This window comes from Channa argus, chromosome 1 (assembly GCF_033026475.1).
Source record: "Channa argus isolate prfri chromosome 1, Channa argus male v1.0, whole genome shotgun sequence".
NCBI classification, from domain to species: Eukaryota; Metazoa; Chordata; class Actinopteri; order Anabantiformes; family Channidae; genus Channa; species Channa argus.
This window is the reverse complement of record NC_090197.1, coordinates 13,107,646-13,132,038: the sequence shown is the minus strand read 5'-3', so window position 1 is coordinate 13,132,038 and position 24,393 is coordinate 13,107,646. Positions and strand designations below refer to the sequence as shown.

Genomic DNA, 24,393 nt, shown 5'->3' with positions numbered 1-24,393 from the left:
TTTACGCACTGTTGTGATTGTGTGATTGTCATATTTCTGAAAACAAACAACATTTAGAGAGCAAACGTTCTTTTTTTTAATGATGTTGCATCTTATAGGCATACATACAGTACATACAGTTTTTCTGGTATTTTACATATGTCAATTTTGATGAGGGTTTGTCCACACACAGAATGGTCAAAGAGTCAGTCTAAAGGCCATGTTCACCCGTGTGGTATTTATTCTGCTAGTTTTATTGACTTGTCTCAGTCACTCCACCTTAGACTTATACCTGTTAAGATGGACTTGCACCGTTATCCACACCTTACTGGGCAGTGTGGGGACCTCAGGTAATGCCACGCATCATTTGAACAACCTTTAACCTGAGTAGCAGGCAACCTGTGGCACCATCATTCTAATTAAACCCTCCACAGACACAGTGCAGCAAACAAACAGCATGGTGTTTCTCTGAATCAAAGGTCAACAACAATATCGCTACAATTCATTTTCTTTCCAAATAATACAATATTCATAATCCATAATTCATACAATTTTAGTTGTACCACACGCTGTTCCTCAGTAGATGAGGTTTTCCCAACTGTCATGCAGTTGTAGATGGTCAAATGTACGTTGTCACTTTAACACTTAACAGATTTATTTCAGTCTCAACAAGTTCTTTGAAAACTTTAAACCTTAACGTCTACAATTCCACAACAGCTTCCAGCTCCAGAACAGCTGCTAACAAATTTCATAGAGAATTTGTTTCCAGCTGCTCGAGAAGTTAAAACTTTCATCTTCTTTCAACTTTAACAAAGTTTACTTAATAACCACGGGGAAAAACTTTTACCTCTTTTCCTAGTTTTAGTAGGATAGACACAGGCTCAGTTTGTTCAACAGAGATGTTAAATCAACATCTAGGCACTCTGTTATTTCTCCGTTTCTATTTTGTAAGAATTCACATTGTGAATATTACACAGTAGGTCATTGTTCAAGTCAGAATAACTCAACAGAGTAATTATCTCTGAGACACAGTTTCTAAAATTAGCTATTATCTTGAAATTCTGAAAAAATAAAGGAAAAAAGAAGAAACAAAAGGCCAGGTGTGATGGTGCAAAAGTGACTTCTTAAACCCAAGTCCCTGAACCTTCAGTTATCCACATATCTTCTTTCAGTCTCTCACTGTTTCCTCTTCTTGTATCTGATGAAGGGGTTGTGTGGGGTGTGAATCATTGTTGTGTAGTTAATTGTGGGGAAATAACCGTCCACCAGATTGAACTCATACATGCGCAGTAAAGTAGACCAGATGGTTTTGATCTGGACGTAGGCAAAGTTCTCCCCGATGCAACGGTGACGGCCTGGGACAAAGACCAGAGTTGGAGTTAGGTTTGACTTTTTTTTTTAACATGACTCTCCTTAGTTTTTTAAAGCACATACATTTAAATTGCTTGCTCTTAAGTACACATAAGTAACTGAACCCTTTTTATTGGGCTGATCCCTTAGATAGCGTTGCAAAAGTATGTCCTCTGCCTACAAACTGGGACTATGTAAAAAGGCTTTCATGCAACTCTTAAAACTAGATGAAACCAACCCACTTAAAAAAATTTAACAAAAATGCACTTATTTATTTTATTATATTTGCACTTATTTAGTGTGGAAACTTGTCTAATACTAAATATCTGGGTTTGGCAAAAGTATGTGGACCTCTAGGTCGGAGTAAGAAATCTGGGTCTTCGCTATCAAAATTCGATCTTGACAAAGGTTTTTAGAATATCTCATGTCTAAAACAAAGACGTTTTCTCAAGACATTAGATAAAAGGTTGTTAATGCTCATCAATCTGGAATGTTTCACAAAAAAATATCTAAAGAGTTTGGACTCCTTTTGGACGAGAACAACATTTATTGATTAATTTATTGGAATCGATTGGACCAGGACAACTTGCCTTCTTTGATGGACCTAAAAACTGTTAAGTTGTACAAGTAAATTCTACAGGAAAACGTCATGGTATCGGCTTTGATATATCGTCTTTGAAAATACTTTTCCATACATAAATATTTAAGTTTGGCTAATTATTCACAATAAATAAAGGATTATTGATATAGCAGATTTCACTCATACACAATCTTCAATTTGAAACTTATTTTTCAAACCTGCTCCAAATGGCACATAGGCAAACTTCTCCCCTGCAGCAGGGTTGTCACCAATGTATCTTTCAGGGTTGAACTCCATCCTCTCCACCCAAGTGTCGTGCAGACGATGATTGACTGTTGGAGAGACACAGACTTGGTGCCCCACAGGGATGGTGTATCCTGCTGCAGTCTAAGGGAAAAAGAAACATAAAGTTTTGAGTTGAGTATCCAGCACCGAAGATTTAAGTTGTAATAGAAGAATGTGTTGTGTTCATATGTCAAGAGAACAGCTAATTTTAAAATAATGTAATTGTTATGATTCAGGACATTTACCTAGAACAAATGTAGAGAATATGTAGTATGTATACTTCAGGTGTTCTTACCTGAGGAGAGCGAGCCATCCTCATCATAGTCATGATGGGCGGGCGGAGTCGTAGGGTCTCCTTTAGACAACGCTCCAGCAAACTGAGATCCTTTAGCTAGAAACACCACCAGGATGGGATTGTTAAGTGTTTAAATCAATGTTCTAAAATTCTAAAAATATGATCATCATATTTATCAAACTCCAAATCATTGATTCTGCTAAACAGGAGATTCTTACCTGATCAAAGTCAAGTGGAGGCAGGTCTTCTCCACACACGGTCTTCTGCTCAGCGTAGCAGCGCTGCTGCAAATCTTTGTCTCTGGCCAGGAAAAATCCCATCCAGGCACTGGTGGTGGAGGATGTGTGCTGACCTGCCAGGAGAAGACCAATCAGCATCCCTGCAATCTCGTTATCGCTCAGGGGTCGTCCATCTCTGGAGAGAAACCAAAGTAATTTGGGGGCTTTGAGATTCTACATAGCAGCTATGGGTTTGCTTATTCAGTTTGAATGACTTAAATGACTGAAGGTCACCTACTTGTAGGTGGCATCAATGAGGGTCTGCAGGATGTCGTCCACTTTCTCTCCAGATCTCCTGCGCTTCTGAATCACCTTAAAGAAGATGTTCTTGATCTCTCTGTGAGCTCTGTCCCTCTTCCTAACCAAAAGAACAGTTAAATAGTTTAATAATTTTTTTAAAAGTCCTACTTCATCAATTATAAATAATTTCCATACTGAATTATTCTACTGATGCTTTAGTTTCTTCTTCAAGTGTTTGTCTTAAGCTCCTCCGGGAGTGTTACCTGAAGCTGGGCAGGGGCAACCACCCAGGAAGGAGCCAGGCAGCATGGGTGAACCCTCCGTCCAAGTCAGCATAAAGCTGGGCCACTTGCTCGTTCAACATGCTGCGGATCTCCTTCCCATGAAGGCAACTGCTGGCTGTCAGGATGATCAGCTCAGACAGGGCTTCAAACAGATCTGACATGGGAAAGAAAAAGGTTTACTTAGTTTTGTTAGTACCGCCAGTGTGACAATTATACAACCTTACGTACTTAACATTACTTACAAATGTTGTTTAAACCATAGTTAAGTAAATTAATACATATTTGCTGGCAGCAAAACTGACAATTCCAAAAACAGAGTTATAATTTTACAGATAAACAAAAATACTCATAACACATTACTACAACTATTACTCTATAAAACATTTGTTTAAAGCAACTAAACAACCTGGAGGATGTCCAATTAAAGGTTAATTTGTTAATATTTTAATACAGGTTTTAAATAAGACATCTGAAAAGCATCTTACTTCTCTCCCCACTGTCTCCCCATCTCTGAAAGTAGTCAATGGTCTCAGCCTCGATAATCTTGACATGTTCCTTAAAATGTGCAATATTAAGACCACTCTTCAACATCTTCTTTTGTTCCAGAAAGATCTGAAGCACATTTAAGAAATTGTTTATTACAGCTGATTTGATACAACAGCAAGTGCAGTGATTCCTTTTGTTAGTAACCAGGTAAAATTTGTTGATTTTGCATCTTTCTATGTTGTAGTAATCTGAATTTGTCATCGGTGTCGTCTGATAGCTCAGATGAACTCACAGGGTTTGGCACATCGTAGGCTACACCTTTGCCAAACACTGGAGTGGTCAGTCTGGAGTAGACGTCCTCAGCGTTCAGGTCCTCATTCTTGCTATTGAACATCAGTGAGGCTGCTTCACTGCCCAGCAGATAGGTAAACGTTTTCCCCACCATCGTGAAACTGAACACAGGGCCATACTATATGTGTGAGGACAGCATGAGAGTAAAAGGGCAAAATAGGTCAGACGAGTATCAAGACAATCTCCTGCTTGCAATTGTTAATGATAGCTCACAAGTAGACACAAATTATTTTAGTCTTCAGACAGTTCAGAACCACAAACTAAAAAACCTAAAATAGGTGTGTAATTAACTGTGTGTAAGAGGGAAAATGTCATAGACCAAAGAGATATGTGTCTTTGCATGAATACAACTGTAACACAGAGCTGAAACTATTTGTTTACCAATCAATCTGATGAGCATTTTCGTCATTAGCTGATGTATTATCTATATATTGCAGTACTGCAACTATTGAACATTTTAATTATTGACTAACCTGCCAGTCTTTCCCCATTAATCCCTTTGATTACAAAATGCTATAATTAAAAGAGCTATAGTTTCCCAAAGCACTAGATTCACAAAAGAGTGTGAATCCAACAAATATCCAATTTACATATTTGATCAATATGTAAAATAAAGGTAAAAATCATCACTTTTACGAAGCTTTAACCAACAGACAGTAATTTCTGGCTTGAAAAATGAAATGACTAAGTAGATTAATCATGATAGTAGTTTCTGAAAGAGTTTCTATTTCATTTTCTATGCAACTAATTATTTCAACTCCCACATTGTTAGACAGGTATAATTTCATGATAAAAATCAATTATAATATTGTGTTGTATCTATTGTGTTTATCTATCTGTACGTTGTCTTACAGTTTAATACTCACTTTTTCATAAGCATTCTCCAGAAATTCAATGGGACTTTTCCCAAATGCAATGGCATGGCCCAGGAAGGGGATGCTGGAGGGTATGTAAGGAGGACATTTCTAGAAGAAACAACCAGTGAATGATGAATACAGCCACTTGGCATTTTTGGTACTGACTTTCTGATCGTGACTCACCAGATCCTTGTCAGAGGACTGTCTGAGCAGCAGTTTGGAGATATATCCCAGGGTGAGAGTGAGAGCAGAAGCAGCCAGCACTATGGAGGTGAGGTTATCGTTCATCTTACCAACGGTGTCCCCGAGCAGTTTGCTGCTCAGCTGATACAGCTGCATCGACATTTCAATGTCCTCGGCTCCGTATGACAACCCAGAACACACTATTCACTCGCTCCCCGGAACCTGGATGTGCACTCCGGTGTTTCGCATGATGCAGAACTATCAGACGTATGAACTGCCACTTCGCTCTAACGCTGTTTAGTGGGTTACCGTTATATTTCCCCAAAGTCTCTACCTGTAGCTACAGGTCCTGCCCCCGCCTGACTAACGGAGGCTTACTATTGGCTAATGACCGCATGTCAGTTAAGCTACTGCCGCTGTGATTGGCTGATGCTACCTGAACCCATGTCTTGCTATATGATGTCACTTTGGTAGGACGAACAGCGATGGAAAAGACATTTGATAGACAGCACTTGTTTTACCATATTTGAAAGAGCGTTAAACACATTCATTAACCGTAAAACAAGTTAACAAGTTTACGGTAAATGCAGAGCACGCAGGTTTGGGGGCATTTTAGTGTCTAAAGGTGAGGTCCTTCTGCGACCCCGGGGGGGTTTGAGTGCAATCTCACATTGGAATATTTTATGATTATCTTTATTCACATCCAGACTTGTCCCGTTCATTAGTAGTAACTGGTAGTAATCAGGGCACATTTACTCGATTACAACGTGAGGCACGCACTTTATTTTTTGTATTATTCCACTTCATTTCATAGGGGAATGTCGTACTTATTACTTGCCAACACGTATTTGACACCTTCAGCTACTTTGCATACGCAGACTCTTAATATTAAAGACAATCAAGTTAATCAAGTTAACAACAATAATCATGCTTTTATGTAAGAATAAGATCGGAGTACGTTTTTCAGCAGTGGTGCCAGGAAACTGTGATTGAAGGAAAAAAAAAAATCCTGTGAATCCAGAGCAACGCTGGTTTGTTTCACACCATGTTGCACAGCAACAGGGATCTTTGTTCCTCATTTTTTATTATCGCAGAACAATTTTTTTATTTCTGCAGAAATATTATTTAGCACATTTTATCAACTGCATCAAATTCAGTAATGTTTGAAAGAGTTTTTTTTAGCACAAATTGATGCCCAGACAAATGCTACTTCTTAGTGTACTTGTACTTTTGTATTTTGAAAGTTTCAAATGAAAAATACAGGTTAATTCATACATCAGTGTGTTTATTAAGACAACACATTAAATAAAATTATGTACATGCATTCAAAATATATGAACTGTAAAAGTACAAAGTGAAAATTGTGAAATATATTGGTGAGCCTAATATACAAAATGAGCCATTTCTAGAGAGCATGACTTTGCTCCCCTATTGCAGTAAGATGACATTCAGTCACAAGAACCTGCACTAGGATCTTGGCAGATGTGGTATCTTCAACAGTTCAGCCATAGGCATATTTGTCTGTAACAGATTTATCATTTGGAGTCATCTGTCCACTCAGCTTCATTAAAAGCTTCACGATAAGTCCAGCCTGTGAATAAATAATTAATGACATAACAGAAACTTGACAACAATCATTTCGATATGTAAATACAAAATAAAAAGATATCATTCCTACCTGCTTTGTGTGCACAATGAAGTTCATTTTGTTATCACCACTGTGTATCTGAAAGTACTGGTCAGCGTGTCCAAGCTGCCACATGAATGTGCCATACTCTAAACTGATGAGAAGGACCTGTGAGCACAGAGATGTGGCAGAGTATTATATGAGCATCATTCCACAGATTTAATTAAATCACAAACAACATAAACTGTTATGCAGTCCAATCATGTTTTAACAAAAAATCTCAGTAATCTTAAAGGAATAGCTCAACCTAAACTAAAATGTAGCCATTAATCCTTCACTCATATAAAAGCTGATGCTACTCTGCCTCATTCTTAACTATTGCATTGAACAGAACTGTCTTTGAAAAAAATCTGCACTGAATGGGACCAAGCATTGTGTTCTTTGGAATAAGTTTGGATTTATTGAGATGAGAATTTTAATTATGAGGTGAAAACTTTCTTCATTCCACACAAACTGCAGCTGTATATTCTGCAGACAGAAACGACACAGTGCATTGAGACTGCCCTTCATGCCCTTCACAGGCTGCATGTGAAAATTTGCAAAGCTGAAGTTTGCAGAAAAAGAACGATGGTTTAATACCTTAGTCTCCATATTCATAAGATGCAGCCCCTTCGTGTTGACTCCGACATAGACGCGAATCACTTTGTGGTTGCTGGCACTGGCTTTGGTGTAAACCTGGCCTGTGAAGAATGCTGCTCCGTAGGTGGGGATGTCCCAGCAGTTCTGCAAGAAGAGTCGCTGCAGGTGGTGCATCTCTTTGCTCACCCCCTCACTGGTACTCAGAGCCTGTTGATGTTGGAGGGAAAAAACACTTGGTCAGCTCAGGGAAACACTGCATTTCATGTAGATGCAAAAATAAATGTTTGAAAAAAAAGGAGTCTACTTTGTATTCGTGTAGAATCCTGTTGGTCCAGTGGTACGCTTTGCTTTTCACCTTAGATATCGGCACAATTGACTTTAAGTTTTCCTCACTGATGAGTTAAAACAGAGAAATATAGTGTCTTTATTCAGTTAAAACAGGATTCAAATCAGTTTTACACCACATAGTAAAAATAACCTGATTTTTATTCATACATATCTGATCACACAGAACAAAGTTAATTTTATTACATCTGACATAAGTGTGGTACTGTATATGTTAGTCTAAATATAATATAATATTTTATATATATATAAAAACTGTCTTACTTTAGGAAGCCTTGCTTGTGTTTCTTGCTCTCATAGTTGCCGTAGATGATCTGCAGGAGGAGACTGGCCAGTGTTATCAGCTTGCTGTCCGGAGCAGGAAAGAAGCCCTTTAGGAGGCAGTGACGTGCCTCGTCAAACAGGATGAGGATAGCTAGCGGATCCTCCACCTGAAGCGAAACAGTAAGGAGGAACAGTTTTTGAAGAATGGTTTTCAGAACTTTCACCCCAGCTGTATCTGTTACAGATGACTTATAAAGGAGGATACACAGAGTATACTGAAATGAATTGGATCTTGGAAAATGTGAGCTACCTTTTTCTCAATTTCAAGAGGCAACCTGACATCCCTGCGAAGGAAAAGCTGTGGTGTTTCCCTTTGAGGATCCAGCACTGTCAGGTCTGTTACAATCTCTGTCCAGATGCGCAGGTGCTGCAGGGGCTTATGGTATGGCTTCAGCTGCAGGTCTGAAACACAATACACACGCCCTGCATTTAGCCACTTAAAGCATGATGAAAGTGATTTAAAATATTGAAATATGAAAATAATCTGTCTCTGTAGAATAGTATCAGGGTGTTTTTGCAGTTACTGAATCAAAACTGCACTATGCAACTTTATCTAAACTTCTGCTGATGTAAAAAGAATTCTGATGTTTGGTTACAGGTGCATTTGTAACCCCAGGATAAATTGATGGGTGACACATGGACTCACGCAGGTTCTCGGAACAGATCCAGATGGTGAAGTACTGTTGGGTGTCCTGAGAAAGACGCATGCCCTCCATGATCTGCTGAACTGTTGTGTTGTTGCCGTACTTTAGCTCCACAGAGCGATACGAGCCATCCATGCGATAGATACGCACCTTCTCATACTGTTGAAGACACACACAATAAACAAAACTAGCTGAAACAACAAAACCAATCTACAGTATATATGCTTGTGGAAAAAGCAACATTTAGTGATCAACAGACTTTACTACCATGCCAAAACACAGAGCCATGTTTTATAAACTTACCACACAGAGCACTTTAATGTGTGCAGACATTAAGACAATCCACAGCAGCTAAACACAACTAAATGTGGTCTCTAAATGTGGTCATTTGCATCACATTTTGGTGTCATGTCTGAAGTGTGACTCACAGGTTTGCAGCTGGCTTGCTGCAGAAGTTTCACCGTCTCCTCCCATTCGTTCTGTTTGTTCTCCTCACACACTTGTAGAGGCGTTTTCTTTTGCTGGTCTTCTATGTGCTGGTGGTGGAAAAAATCAATTGTGAACTGAACTGCAATATCACACATAAATGTTTTGTCTAAATCAGCAACAAAAAGTTGAATCACATTAACTACAATTTCTGCACTGTACATTATTACAGTACATGCACATTGCACAAACAAATGTAATGTTCCTGATGATTGAACAGAAACATCTAATTTCATACCCGGTCAATTTCCGGGTGCTGCAGGAGGAGCTGTACTATCTCTGCATGGCCTCCTCTTGCCGCAAAGTGCAGAGGGGAGCTGAGCTGGCCGTTCAGCATGTTTGGGTTACAGTTACCTTTCTCTAGTAACAGCTTTGTGGCCTCAACTTTACCATGCCTGGATGGAACAGAAAAAAAATTAATCACAACAAAAATAAGAACTTATGGGTACTTCAGGACAACCATCAGACTGACCAGCAGGCATAGTGAATGGGAGCCCAGTGGTCATTGTCCAGTTGCTTGACTGAGAAACTGCTGTCCAGAAGCTTAGACAGCAGCTCTGTGTCTCCTTCAAGGGCACTGCGGTGGAGCGGGAAGTCATCCACCCATTGGCGATCCCTATAAAAAAAATTGCATTTTTTTATGATCCCCAAGAAGAAAGAGATGGTGTGACACTATTGACAGTGTAGGTTCCTCCATGTCTTACTTGTCTTCTGTCACACAGTTGGGGCCATGTTGCCACTTTTCCCTCTTGGGGATCTGGATTTTGGAGTAGTCTGGTGCTCCAAGCCCAAAGTAGGGGTTGATGATAACTTTGTCCACCTGCAATAAATGGAAAGGAGAGTTAGGTTAAATGGCAGATATATCCTCAATCTCTATAATTAAAGATGTAGTTTTATTTGAGAATGGTCCTTAAGAAAACAACTAAATAAATAAATAAAATATAATCAGATGTTTAAATGTAGAAACATCTTTCTTTAAACAAATATCATGTCACCATTACTGCTCACCCGGTTTGTGTACTGCAGGTCTGAGCCATAGAGCGGGTTATGAATGCACATGTCTGCCTTCTCCAGAGACATCATCTTGCTCTTGATCTCCAGGGCAGTGTAGCCCATGTGCAGACCCTCATCACTCAGTTTTCCTTCACTGCTGTAGGCCGGGTTGCTGACGTTGGTCTTCACCCGCTCTACAGGTGCTGGCCGGAACAAAGCCGGGATGGCGTGAGGTACAGTGTGCTGCTCTGCTAACCACCTGTGGAGGTCAAAGAGGTTAAAGCCTCATCTTAAAAGTCATTTGCTTGCAAAAGAACTGACATGTTTTTAAAAATACTCTTACTTGTCTAAGGCCAGGAGCATCTTGGATGTGATGGAGCAGAAGTGAGGGCTGGTCTCACTGCAGACACGTATGATGTCCTGGAAGCAGTAGAAGCTGGGGCCCCCAGCGCTGTGGACAGACTTGCTGTTTTCTGTTAAGAAGAACTTAATAGGGTCAGACTCATTACTATAAAATGTGTACAGTTTAAACCCAAGTTCTGTAGACTCACTGTTTTTGCTCACCTTTAACACTGACTGGCACAACAAAAAGAGAGGCCTCTTTCCCTTCACGGTCTCCATCGAGTGGAAATTTCTTCATGTGCACCACACGTTTCCCTGCAAACCAGAACTGTGTTTAGAGGTTTAATTTCACTGCTTGCAACTCACACATTTGTTCAACCTGTAACGAGGTCACGAGCCACAGAGCGACTACACCAGTATTTTAAATGAGGCTATAGGTCTGGAACTTTTTCATTTACTCCTAAAGTTAGAAATATGCATGAAATTAAATGTCAAAAATTTCTCAGACTCACCTATAAAGCCTTGATTATTTGTTATTGGTCTGATTGTTTCATCGACATAATCCAATATGGGTTTAGATTTGTCTCCTCCTGGTTGGATCTTTGTCGACAGGAGGACTTTCTTTCTTTTCTTCTCCTTCCCCTCCAAAGGCACCTCTCTTAACAGGATCTTCACAAGCACCAAAGGAAAATGTGATATGTTTTCTATTTTGTTCACGTATGTTGCTGTATATTTTTTTTCTTGATGGATCGCGCACTTTTACCTCATAGGCTTTGGCTCTGTACTCCTTTGCGCTCAGGCTGACTTGATTCTTTGGTCGAATGACAGCGACATACACATCCTCAAGGCTATCCTCATTGCCCATTGCGCTGACCTTTCCTCAGTCCCGACAACACATCCTAATCAAAGGCCAAATGCTGTGGAGAGGCATGCCTGAAAAAGAAAGTCACAGGTATCGTTATATGACATGGTTACTGACATGTTCTATATTTTTGAATAAATACAATTGTATGAATGAGGGCACACAAATTGAAAAAAACATCTGTTAGTCACTATTACTTCTGTGGTGGCCAATATTCCCCTTTTCACACACAAGTATTATATTGGTTCTCTGGTGTCTGGCCAAACATTTATTACTTCTGTGGCTATAATGCATGCACATGAAGTTCAGAAAATAATATAAATGAACCATAAAATCACTTTAAAAACAGAGATGAAATAATACGTCCATGCATATGAAAGTTTGCAACACTCAACTGTTTATTCTTATTGATCCGCCTCATTATACCATCCTAATTCAATTCCCTAACAGTGAGGCAATCTGTTATGGCTGTCAACCATCGCTTATACATTGTTTATATAATACCTTAGACCAATATTTATGTCCTATAACCTTTAGTGTATAAGGCAAATAATAATACAAAAAACAAAAACACCAGCGATACCTTAGACTGTTACAATACATAATGGCACATTATGGAGGCATCTCAACATTTTATCCTGTTTTACGAATGTGTCATAGTAATTTATAAACATCTGCATGTCAGTCGAGCTCAGGTTTTCTACTAAGAAATAAATCAAATAAACAAAGAACACTTGTGTAAGTCATGTGCAAAACTATTATAAAGCAGAATTATAACAATAGTAACTGTGTGTTTAAGTAACATCATTTCAGATATCAACTTGTTGAGTTCAAAAGAAAGTCACGCCCCGGAAACCAAACTGTTGTCTTGAAACAACGTTTCATAACATGGTGTCGCTCGTTTACTGTGTTTATCTCTGTTTTGGTCTATGATGCCGGGTCCATGTAGTGTCCATTTATTTTGTCATGAACACCAAGCACGACCAACTTTTTTACCCTGAATCAGCAGCTGTAGCCGGGATGCTACCCCTCCTCACTCATCGCTGCTTTTTTTCCGCTCGATCTGCAGCTAAAACTCACCGAAAGCGACGCGACTTTTCCTCAAATGGGCCACACGCAGCTTTTCTCGGCTACCAGAGACTCTCTACAGGATCAAACCCATCAGCGCGCAGCCGGGACACTGGTCCGGGTCAACTTTCCGAGCAGACATTTGTGTGCTGCTGCGGGCCTTTGGGGCAGGGCTGCTGAGACAAACAGAGGAATCGCGTTTCACTGAAGCAGCTCCTGCCGAACAACAGAGGACTCTGGTGGTGAGGGGGACTCAGTGCGTGCAGCAGCGCATCATGCTCTAGTTTGGACATTCATTTGTTCCAGTGCAGGTTTTAATAGTGCTTTATATGTGTTAAATAGTAATGGAATAAGAGCTCTAATAAAAGGCCTGATTCATTTAAAAGTTATATGAGCAAAAATAGCGTGGAAAATGTGTCTTTAGGAATAGAAATTGACTCAAAGGAAGGAGTCACGAACTATTAATGTAATGACGTTTCCAGGAACATGATTTTGATGAAAGCTTATTTTTTTAACAATTTGATTCTGGAAAAACATTTTTTATAAAAAAAAATGTTAAACGTAATTAATATAGGCCAATATAGCTTATTCGTGGGTTAACTGTTATAATTGATACATGATTATTTTTATTCTACTTGAATAGGTTTTTCATGAGCATTGTAAGTCTTATTATCTCTCTAGAGAATGTATTTTAAAGTGCATCCAAAAAGTATTAACGCTTAACTTTTTCCACATTTTGTTATGTTAAAGCCTTATTCCAAAAGGAATTAGATTCATTACTTTCCTCAAAATTCTACAAACAATACAGCATAATTACAACATGAAAGACGTTTTTCCTGTAGCCACTCCTTTGTTATCTGAACCGCCGCCGCAGTCTGAGGTCCAGAGCGCTCTGGAACAGGTTTTCATCGAGGATGTCTCTGTTCATTGCTGCGTTCATTTTTCCCTCGATCCTGACTAGTCTCCCAGTTCCTGCTGCTGAAAAACATCCCCAGAGCATGATGCTGCCAACACCAAGCTTTACTGTAGGGATGGTATTGACCAGGGGGTGAGTGGTGCCTGGTTTCCTTCAGACATGTTCCAACTTCTTCCATTTACAGATGATGGAGGCCACTGTGCTCATCGGGAACTTCAATGCCTTTCCCCAGATCTGTGCCTCTATACAGTCCTGTCTCCGAGGTCTATTTCCTTGGACTTCCTGAATTTCCTGAAAATTCCTTGGACTTCATGGCTTGATTGCACTGTTAACTGTGGGACCTTATATAGACAGGTGTATGCTTTTCAAGATCATCAATTGATCAGTTGAATTTCCCACAGGTGGACTCCAATCAAGTTGTAGAAACATCTCAAGGATGATGATTGGAAAAAAGATGCACCAGGGCTCAATTTTGAAATCATGGAAAAAGCCATAGAATACTTGTGTAAATGTGGCATAAAACAAACTTCTTTCACATTGTCATTATGGGGTATAAATTAGAGAATTTTTCAGAAAATATTGAATTAATCCATTTTGGAATAAGGCTGTATCATAACAAAATTTGGAAAAAGATAAGCACTTTGAATACTTTCTGAATGTACTGTATGTATTCATTCATTAGGTCACTTTCCTAATGTCTCATGCTTTAAATACCATGTCTCCATACTAAAACAGTATTGTTCTACATTGTCTGACAGTATAAAATTGCCCTTTTCCCCCAAATACAGCCTGACATATTCAAATAACATGCAGTGTTTGTTGTTCATTGCTTCAAATTCAAGCGTTTTATAACACGTTTTTGTTGCACAGCATGATTGTATTGCTGGGATCACCAGCAAATCAGAGGTCAATCACTTTATGTTGCGGGGCATTTTCCCATCCTAAACATTTATGTTATAACAGAATACATTAGATATCACTGCATTTTGTTGGACAGGATAAAGACAATGTGATCTCCTGTTAACAGGCCACGTGTAATGTACTGCATAAGACAATGAGATGAATCAAAGGAATGGAATTAAGATTTTGACACCAAGTTTTATGAGCTCAAGTTTATTGTTTCTCTGATATTATCAAAGCAGGTTCTGCTTCATTTAGGCAGATTAGGCTGGAGTTATTTCTCCGAAAAGACAGGATGCTGCATAGATATGTTTTGAATTCAGAGCCATAGAGGGCCTTTTCACAAATGTTGCTTACTATGATTTTCACGTTTACATTGTTTTTTTTAGTGTCGATAAAACTGATTTACCAAATGTAAAAAAAAATTTAACAAACACAAAACTTAAATTTATCATAACTTATACGCTTTAATTGAAGAGATTGTACAAAACTTTGGCATTTATTGTCATCTACTGTAATGCAAAGCAGCTGTAACATATAGTGGTCTTCATAAAATACAAAAACATACAATAACGATACAATAACCACTGTAAATGCTTCAGATAGAATATAAGGTCAAGTGCACAATTCAAAACATAACTTTGTTTTTTTTTTATATATATGTACGTTTATCTTGTAGCATGATTTGTCTTTTCATTGGTCCACAGCTGATACTACAGAAGATGTCCTCTTTCTGCTGGTCCATGTTTAGGATGGCTTGTGTTTGCACTGGCTGAGAACCTCCTGCATCTTCTTCTGAATGTCCTCCACCCTCTTGGCCCACTTGTCCCGTACCTCATCTTCATCATCCTCTGTAACAGCTGTGTAGGCCATCAGTGCGATGAGGCCCATGTGGAAAAGGTGGGTAATGTGTGAGCAGCGGCGCTCCATGATCTCATGGTCGCCGTCGCAGTTTTCCAGATACACCTTGAGTAGGGGCCTTCCAAACAGCGAGTGGGTACCCATCACCCCACGGTAGTAAACATCCAGGCTCAGGTCACTCTTGTCTCTCTCATAAATCTTCTCAAAAGTCCCCATGTAGCGCCGAGTGTTATCTGGATCCTTCTTCAGCTGTGCCACCATGGTGTTGAAGGCAGCGTACTGGTGCTTGATGTACTCTTCGTATTTGCCAAAGTTTTCATTCACCTCATCAATGCGAATCTGCTTCAAGCATTGTTGATTTTTGTTAGAGATGCTCTCCAGCTTGCTGTGGATTTCCTGGAAGTCCTTGTCCAATGCGTGACCCTCCTCGTCCATCAAGCCCTTCCGAGCAACCCCAACCAGGGAGGAGACAATGCCAAAGATGGGGTCAATGGAGGAAGCAAAGGAGGACACCTTCTCCACAGCAGACAGCACCTTTACCGCAGTTTTCTTGATCTGTTCTTTATCAGCCATCGCTGCTGCTTTTCTGCTGCCACTTTAAGGTTCTGTCGGGAGGCTGGAGAGATAAACAATACAAGGATACACTGAATCCATACTTTGCATGGTACCTCAGCATTTGACTACAAATGACTGTAGATATTAGTAAGATAGTTGGTAAGAGTTTCTTTTTGCTTCTTCTAGCACAACCCAAAAATGTTTTAGTGGGCGTAAAGCCCTAATTTCTCCAGCTGCTGCAATCCTGCCTTTTGCAAAGGTGTCCTGTTACCAGCAACAGATCCCAATAAGAGTTATGCTGTCTACAATCATACATAGAGCCTCAATGTGTTTGCAGAGAATGAAATGGGATGGAAGTAAAAATTAACTGATTAAACTTACCATTAACATACTTTTAATTTAAATAAGCTATTTTGTTAGAACACAAAGTCCAGCAACTATTCTGGAACTAGTTCAATTTTTGTATTTTAGCTTTAAAAAAAAAAATAGATATGATGAGTAATTAGTCATCAAATAGTCCAAAATTATCAATGCCACTCTGGAGTATAATAGATTTTATTCCTCCATAAACTGTAGTATTTCGTAAAGGATTTCATAATCTGTGGTGAAAATAAAAACACTTCCAGATGACATAAACAGCAATTAGGAAGTAGCTTCTGAGACCACAAATTTAAATCAAAGTCTATGACATCTTTCTCATAGTTTTAACATTAACCATTCTTCACAATGTTGTCCTGCTGGAAAAATAACTCTAGGACAACAGTAGGTGTGTCTTCCTTCGTAGTAGCACAGGAAAAACTGGAAATAAACAAATATGACAACATGAAACCTATGGCAAATACGTTAGACATGACAACTGAGAGTTGTCATGTCTAACAGTTTAAATATCCACCAGTAGGTGTTTGGGGCTTATAGTGAAATGCGTTTTATTATCAAGCCCGCTTCCATCATTTCCTGATTTTCAGCCGCTGACAGACACAAACACACACACCTATTAGTCCACAATCATTCACCTTCATCAGCTGCATTTCATGAGCCCAAGCAGACTGAGCTATTGGCCTGAATTTAAACCATCTCTAGATAAGAGATCCAACAACACTGAAGCCACAGATGTTTACTCACCAGAGATAAAAACTGTTTGGTATCCCTCTGTCTACTGAAGCTGTTTGACTTTTCTTTCCACCATTTTCTTATAGTCAGCAGAAGGACAGCCCCTTCCTGCCAAATAAGGGAGCAAACACGAGGAAGTGACTCATTCAGTGCTCTCTGCTGATTGGACAGGGGCAGTTCTTAGAGATGCACTGATCCAACCATAAGCTACAGCACAGACCCGGAGTGACTGGGTCTTTTCATTGTGTTGTATTAATTTTTAAAGTGTCCACACTCTCCAAACCAGTTAGGGTAACCAGAATGCCACAGAGATTACCAGTCAGCAGAAGTGAAAGGCAGTGTCAATCATCCTCAGTGTTTTTGTGTCCGGGTGTTTAGAATTATGAGAAGAATTTAATTAATAATGCATGTAAATAAGGAATAATATTATTCTTTAGAATATATTTTTTCTACAAACTGATACATTTGATTAAGTCTTTTAGCAGTTAGACTATTTGATGCAAATGATATATGTTTTCTCATTTGTGTCAAACTGAGAGATGTGGTTTTGTTTTGTAAGTGTTTGAAATACCACACATTGAATGTGTTTTGTGATCCTCACAGAATTAAAAATTACATTTATTATTTTCAGCACCATTGTTTTCCAGTTCCAGTGGCATATAGTGGATTTCAGGGTCAGTTTTCATAGTGGTTGTATTTCACTTGATTCAAATTTCCTCACTTTTTAGTGCTTGACTACCTTAATGGACAATTAACCTCTGAGCCTCATAGTTTTTGAATGGAAATATAAAAACAGCAAAAGCAAAAAGGACACAAGGCGCAACTTGAGCAAATAAACAATAAGCAAATGTAAATACGACACAAACTATGGGAATAAATTAATTATCACAGAAACTGTTGACACAAGAAGAAACAGTTAAAATGAGAACTGATATAACAAAACCAAAACTTTACTCCATGAGTCAAATCAAATCATATTTATATAGCCCAAGTCAAGAATGACAAATTTGGATCATCACCCTTAGTGTGTACAACAGCTCCATCCTCTGTCTTTAGACTAGAGGTTCTCAGTCAAGGCCACTGTCCTGCTTGTTTTCCCAGCTGATTTCCTATATCAGTTATGTTTAGTCAATCTAAAAGTGGGAAGATACCATCCTACATGAGGGTGGAGTGGAGGAAGACAAAGTGAATTGGTATCTTCAAGTTTTTGATTGACTGAACACACCTGATCCAGGTAATAAGCAGTGCCTAGTGCTGGAAGAACAAGCAGGACAACAGCTCTCATAGGCTTGGAATGAGTATTCTTGCCTTAAACCTTTGAGTCGGACAAAAGTATGAAGCCGTTTTTTCCCTGTAATTAATGAGGAGCTGATCTTGTCAATCACTTCAGTGATGTTGATTCAAAAAAGCAATCTAAGAAATAAGAAAGTAAGAAGAAGTGTAAACATCATGCTAAAAATGAACTCGTGCCCACGTGTCACATTACATTAAAATGCCATTCAATGTCAGATTCACCAGAGGAATAACAGCAACTAAAAACAGGAACCAACCCAGTCAGTTTTTTAATGTCCTATTAATTAACATTATTAATAAACCTTCTGACAATGGGGAAGTTGAGAGTGTATCACAAGCTTTAAACACAGAAGGAAACTAGTTTGAAAGTACTTTTTATGGTCTTAGTAAAAATAAAAAATAAATGTCCTGGGTTTCACCTGGATTGCCTTGCCTTGATTATTTACTTTAAAATGCAGGAATTTTCTTTTGTATACTGGTTTTTACACTCTGGGTATACAACCTGTATTTACAGCTAACCAAAATATTCAACAAAATAAGGACAGGCCTGTTGTGTAATGTTTGACTTCCCACATAGTGATATGAGACAAAACGAGAAAACATCTGCAGATTTTCCAAGTCCAATATTCACACACACTCTGCCTGACCCCTCTCTGCTCATGACTCCAGTCCCCCACCCCCCAGGAGCTGTGATCAAATGAGCAGATGAGAAATGAACATTTCTGTGCTGCCAGTTTCTACAAAACCCACTGTAACTAGCACCATATTATAAAGTTGTTTAAATTAACTAAATAAATTCACTTCATACATTACAAACGAAAAAGTTCCAAATTGTCTTATTTATTTATTTATTTGTCTTGCTTTGTTTTATTCAATAGCTAAAGTTACTGGTTTTATTTAGGTATATATATTGTGCAATATTTTGCACAAAAACAACCAAGTCATATTGATCCATCCATTCATCCAAGGTTCATATTGTGCTCAGGGCTGCGGGGGGCTGGAACCTATCCCAGCTTTCATTGGGTAAGAGGCAGGGTAACCCCTGGTCAGGGTGCCAGTCTATCTCATGGTCAACAGAGAGACTCGATCACAATGATATAAAATATAATTAATTTTTAAAATTCACTATTTTATGTACCAGACAACTGCTGCCTTTGTGTGCGACGTTTGTTTTTTCTCAAATGCTCATGTGTGATTCGCCCAGGTACTTGGTTTCCTCCCACAGTCCAACCACATGTGAGCGTGAATGGTTGTCTGTCTCTATATCTGGCCCTGGGATAGACCTGACCAGGGCATGCCCCACCTCTCATCCAGTGATAGCTAGGATAGGCTCCAGGACCCCATGACCCTCCCACCCCAGAGTTCTGATGTTGAGTTGAGCTGCTCCCTTGTGGTGTTTGCCACTGTAACATCCTGGGTCGCTACACCAGCTCTTTTTGTCTCTGACCCTTTACTCCTATTTATTTCCCTCTTTTTTATCATAGGAGCTGGACCAGACCCAGGAACAGCACCTTCTAATTTCAGGTATGAACTGGAGCAGATGAGAACAACACATCAGCAGGTTTGATGCAGCAGCAGTGGATGGTTTGGTTAAGCTTTGGGATGTGGGAGGTTTAAGCCCGCCATTGAATTTCCATTGAGGGGTGAGCTATAGTCGAACTCTTCCCTGACCTAGATTGAATTGTCAAACAGTTTTTGTTTGGTTTTTTTGGTTTGGCTGACATTCATGAAATTAAAAAGAGTTTTTTAGTAATATGCAGGTGCATGTTTGTGACAAATTTCCATTTCATGCATTTTAATTTAGCTTAATATCTAGTAATGAGGAGTAGATTTTACCTTTTTGTTTACCTGAGAAAAGGTTATAAATGTTTAAAGTCTTTTATCAAACTTATTAAACATATTAGTTTTATCCTAGTAACATGAGGAAAACATTCCATATTAGTAGGTATGTTTTTAAAAAGAGTGAATAAAATAAAAATTCTAATCTACAGCTGAGTCTTGCATCTTGTGATTCAGATGAATGTCAGGGTGGAGGTCTGGATTATTACGTTGACTGCTCTTGGTTGACAGTTTATTCATGGATATTTTTTGCATTGGTTAATTTAGTTATTTCATTAGGCATTTAGTGTTTGCTTTGATTCTAGTGATTTACATCTCTTTACGCCTTTACGTCTCTTTATCATAGATCCTGTTGTCAGACCTGAGAAACCAAACATGTTTTTTGAGCTGATCCTACTCGGGTGAGTAGGTTAAAGTCATGCCACTGCGCCGTCACACGTAACTAACAAATGGAAGAGCTTTTAACGTCTAGATTTAATACAACTTTGTTCCTCCATTTTTTAGCAATAGTTACAGTCTCAAAGGTCTTTAAAATAAACTACAAAACCACAGCTTAGACATGTTGTGACGAAGGCTGTCTCACATTTTATAGATTTACTGAACAAAATATTTCTGACAAGATCTCTCTTGTGTTTTAGATTTATTGGTTTGAGTTGCGCTGCCATTCAGAGACCTGATTATGATGATACACCTGAGCCGGAGTTCCTCAACCCGTCCTGGATGACCCGCATCCCTGATGATCAGCCTCTGTCTGAGGTCACCATGCCTGGCACCCACAACAGCATGGCCCTGTACGGGGGTGTGTATGCTGAATGCCAGTCCTGGAGCCTGGCCTCCCAGCTCAGAGCAGGTGTCCGCTTCCTAGACATCCGTGTGCGCCACACGAAGGGAAACCTCACCATCCACCATGGGGTTGCCTACCAGTGGGCTCACTTTGGCCATGTTCTGGAGGATGTGGCTGACTTCCTGCGAGTGTACCCCAGTGAGACAGTGCTGATGCGTGTAAGGGAGGAGTACAGTGAGACGTACAACATCTATGGGGCTGTAGTAGACTATATCCAACGCTACGCTGTCTGGGACCTGCTGTGGCACAGCCGGCTCGTGCCGCTCATGGGCGAAGCCCGGGGGAAACTCATCATCCTTCAAGACTTTTCTGGGCCAGATTTGGGAATGCGCTATCGTTCCCTAGACATAGCAGACAAATGGAAGGTATGAAAACATATACACACATCATTCAGCTCCTAAAACTGTGAGCTATACCTGTTTAATGTGTATCTCTACAGCTTCCTTTCAGTTGGTTTTGTTATAGTCATTTAGAAAATAATCCACAACTGCAGCTTGGTTGGCTATATTTGTTAAGCCTTCGGGCACCACCTCAAATGTGGTCAGCAAGGTGTTAAAAAGGGTGTTAAAACCACCACAAACCCTTTAATCTTAGACTGAACATAAACATGTGTGACCAGATAAAACCTGTATCACTAGCAGTGCATAAAAAAAAGTATAATTCTTGAAATATATTCAAAATTGAAATCAGTAGTTTCAAGAAATAAAACACTCGCTCTTCCTTATAGGTCCCCACAATTCTGCATGTGGAGGAGAAATGGCAAAGCATCCATGAACACCTGGAGGCAGCACCTGCAGGGAACAAGGCACAGATCTTTCTCACCTACAGCAGTGGAGCTGGTGTGTTAGCATACCCAAGAGCTGTCTCCCAGCGCATCAATGCACAACTGTACGACTATCTGAGGGCCAAGACAGACCTGAAACAGCGCCTTGGAATCATATCCATGGACTTTCCGGCTGCTCCCATTATTCAAATAATCACAGACTTCCAATTAAAAGAAGTCCCAAAGAGAAGACAGACCTTTAACCCACTATTTAGCAAGAGAAGTTTGAAATATGCAATTTCTCTGCTGAGACAGATGATCCGATATTATATTGTTAATGTCTGAGGAAACATCATGATCATATACTTGATTTGAAAGACCAATCAATGAGGCATCACTATGGATACTAAATACAACTGTTCATATTCCAATGTACTGAAATCACCATAATTTAAATTCTATGAGTTAAATAAAAGTCACATGATTAAATCAGAGATATGTGGAGTGTTGTTTAGTGATAAATTGCTGTGAAAACTGAAAAGATGTATTTAATGAACTGTTTTTCGTTTTTGTTCATCATTGGTTCGGTCAGTTGTTAACTGCAGGGAAACAGAGTGGGGCATGTCAAAACAACTGCTCCACATGGCGATATGAACCTCATTCGAACACCTGATGTAGAGGCCTGTTGACTTTGCAGAGGTCATTGCCAAGATTTGTCTCTTCGAATCAGCACTTGTGTTTGAGCTAGGATGGATGTGAGCAGTCCCGTTTCATCGTCACAGGGTGGCAGTGCTACTGCAAAGGTGATTGTTGGCACAACATCCCCTGCTGCCCATCATGGTACGTGAGGTTGTCGCCAGTCGTGAGTGTGCAACTCTTTGCATAACAAACCCACAAACGAACTTTAAACTGTCACACTGTTCATTACAAACTGCTTAAATGAAGTCACATTACTGGAGCAGGAATTTAACTTCATCTTGGTACTTCTGTCTTTGCATTGTTTCCTTTTACTTTAAAAAACAATTACTGAAGACTTTAATGTGACTTTATACAAATTTGAAAGATGTAAAACTGTTTTATAAAGCTTTTTTTTGTCAGCCATGAGCATTCTTTTCTTCCTCTATAGTAAATGTTGAATCACTGGAGTCCGCCTTTGAGGTGGTGTAAGATCATAACTGTTTGCCTGCACACACACAGTCATATGCTGCATCTTGCAATCCCATTAAAATGCGCTACCTATCTTTAATAAACTGTAAAATGTAGTTTGAAATAGAAAAACGATAAAACCATATGAAAGGTTGTAGCTTGAAACATGTTTGCATGCTGAATCCGAATCAGATAACTGTTACTGATTCTATCATTGTTTCCTCTTAGTTAGACACAGAGGGGTGTTGCAAAAGACTTGTTGAAATGCTTCGGTTTGAGACACCATGTCTTAACATCCTGCCCAAACGGCAAAGAATGTTAAAGTTGATACAAGTGATTTCTACCGTCTAATGCATGGTTCTAACATCTAGTGAATCTTGGGAGAGGAAAAGACTTCGTCTCCGTTCACAGCTGGACAGGTAAAGGATAACACTGCTGCTGCTGCAGCTTGTCCTCATGCTGATCTCTCTGGCTACGTCTGACAAGAATTTTGCTTTCTTCACAATAGATATGGATACGTCTTCACCGGGGGCATTCAGGGCTTTCAGTCCTGTACAGATTTCAACAATAGGTCAGGTGCCTTTTCTCTTTCATGGCTTTCTTTTTCATTACTGTACAGTGTTTTACTTTTGTTGTAACACATAATCCTGCCCTTTTTACTTTCTTATAGTGGTGATAAATATCATTTGGTGCATGACTATGATTGCCGCAATTGGAATAGGTATTTAGGTTTTTGTTTTTTGTTTTTTAACAACAAGCATTATTTGGCCTCTTGATCAAAATATTTAAATGTACCTTGTTCTGCTGTATCAAAGGGGCCACTCATCTGAACCGCTGTCCCGTGCAGTTCTACATCCCCATCTACCTGATAGTGATGGGAGCAAGCAGCCTTCTCTCTCTGTCTCTGACCTACACCAACAACACCTGGAAAGAGGGGGCTGTCTACGTCCTGAGCACAGTCTTTGTGTCCTTGCTGCACCTCTTCAGTTTTTGCTGGTTCATTGCAGGTGAGAGAGATTTTTAAAGACACTAGAATCTTCCATGAAATTAAAAAATTGCATAAAACTAATAAATTTACTCCTCAGCGTTTAGCATAGTCTTGTATTTTTATTGGAGGCTACTGAATTACATGAACATAGTGTTTTCAAGCACATATTTGCATTATTTAAATGGTAAATAGTCGCTTATATAGCGCTTTTTATCCAAAGCGCTTTACAATGTAGCCCATTGACCCATTCACACACACACACTCACACACCGATGGCGGTGGCTGCCATGCAAGGTGCTCACCTGACCCACCGGGAGCAACTTGGGGTTCAGTGTCTTGCCCAAGGACACTTCGACTTGTAGCCAGGAGCGGGGATTGAACCACTGACCCTGTGGTCCATGGTCAACTGCCTTACCAACTGAGCTACAGCCGTATTTAAAGTGTATTAAAATGGCAATTGACTGTTTCTGTTTGCAGTTTACTCATGAATGAATACACTGTAATAATTGTAGTATTCTGTTTTTGGAGAATTTTCTTTTTAACATAATGATTCTGGGATAACAAAGAGTGAAGTGAAGTTCCTCTGTGTCTCTAACATCCTGTCTCTAACTGTGGGTTTAACATTTTTTGCTTCCCTTTCTGGCCTAGTTTGGAAACTGTCTTACCATAGATTACATACA

At 39.4% G+C, this 24,393-nt stretch overlaps 4 protein-coding genes across 6 annotated transcripts; 1 reads left to right on the top strand and 3 right to left on the bottom strand.

Annotated features, from left to right (window-relative positions):
• Nucleotides 1–52: 52 nt before the first annotated feature.
• On the bottom strand, nt 53–5,502 carry cyp51 (cytochrome P450, family 51). The gene is made up of 10 exons (XM_067499156.1): nt 5,169–5,502; nt 4,995–5,093; nt 4,070–4,246; nt 3,777–3,903; nt 3,271–3,445; nt 3,006–3,125; nt 2,708–2,903; nt 2,490–2,585; nt 2,128–2,296; nt 53–1,334 (listed from the first exon to the last, which is right to left on the bottom strand). The coding sequence occupies exons 1-10, from the start codon at nt 5,328–5,330 to the stop codon at nt 1,156–1,158; spliced, it is 1,500 nt and encodes a 499-aa protein (XP_067355257.1). The 5' UTR covers nt 5,331–5,502; the 3' UTR covers nt 53–1,155.
• Nucleotides 5,503–6,436: 934 nt separating this feature from the next.
• krit1 (KRIT1 ankyrin repeat containing) lies at nt 6,437–12,665 on the bottom strand. The gene is made up of 17 exons (XM_067499144.1): nt 12,511–12,665; nt 11,332–11,501; nt 11,081–11,237; nt 10,791–10,883; nt 10,570–10,699; nt 10,242–10,485; nt 9,938–10,053; nt 9,706–9,849; nt 9,472–9,628; nt 9,176–9,283; nt 8,750–8,906; nt 8,354–8,505; nt 8,044–8,210; nt 7,739–7,826; nt 7,435–7,641; nt 6,847–6,963; nt 6,437–6,759 (listed from the first exon to the last, which is right to left on the bottom strand). Exons 2-17 carry the CDS (start codon nt 11,431–11,433, stop codon nt 6,670–6,672), a joined length of 2,229 nt encoding a protein of 742 aa, XP_067355245.1. The 5' UTR covers nt 11,434–11,501; nt 12,511–12,665; the 3' UTR covers nt 6,437–6,669.
• Nucleotides 12,666–14,511: 1,846 nt separating this feature from the next.
• On the bottom strand, nt 14,512–17,007 carry rpz2 (rapunzel 2). The gene is made up of 2 exons (XM_067499168.1): nt 16,853–17,007; nt 14,512–15,791 (listed from the first exon to the last, which is right to left on the bottom strand). Exon 2 carries the CDS (start codon nt 15,746–15,748, stop codon nt 15,062–15,064), a length of 687 nt encoding a protein of 228 aa, XP_067355269.1. The 5' UTR covers nt 15,749–15,791; nt 16,853–17,007; the 3' UTR covers nt 14,512–15,061.
• Nucleotides 17,008–19,452: 2,445 nt separating this feature from the next.
• Nucleotides 19,453–22,073, top strand: si:dkey-266f7.9 (uncharacterized protein LOC100006223 homolog). 3 transcript variants are annotated; one of them, XM_067499032.1, is made up of 4 exons: nt 19,516–19,657; nt 20,319–20,373; nt 20,611–21,181; nt 21,544–22,073. In XM_067499032.1, exons 2-4 carry the CDS (start codon nt 20,348–20,350, stop codon nt 21,922–21,924), a joined length of 978 nt encoding a protein of 325 aa, XP_067355133.1. In that variant the 5' UTR covers nt 19,516–19,657; nt 20,319–20,347; the 3' UTR covers nt 21,925–22,073. The 3 variants fall into 3 exon arrangements, with proteins under 3 accessions (XP_067355125.1, XP_067355133.1, XP_067355142.1); XM_067499041.1 differs by having other exon boundaries at nt 19,657–19,776; XM_067499024.1 differs by lacking the exon at nt 20,319–20,373 and having other exon boundaries at nt 19,453–19,657.
• The last annotated feature ends 2,320 nt before the right edge of the window (nt 22,074–24,393 follow it).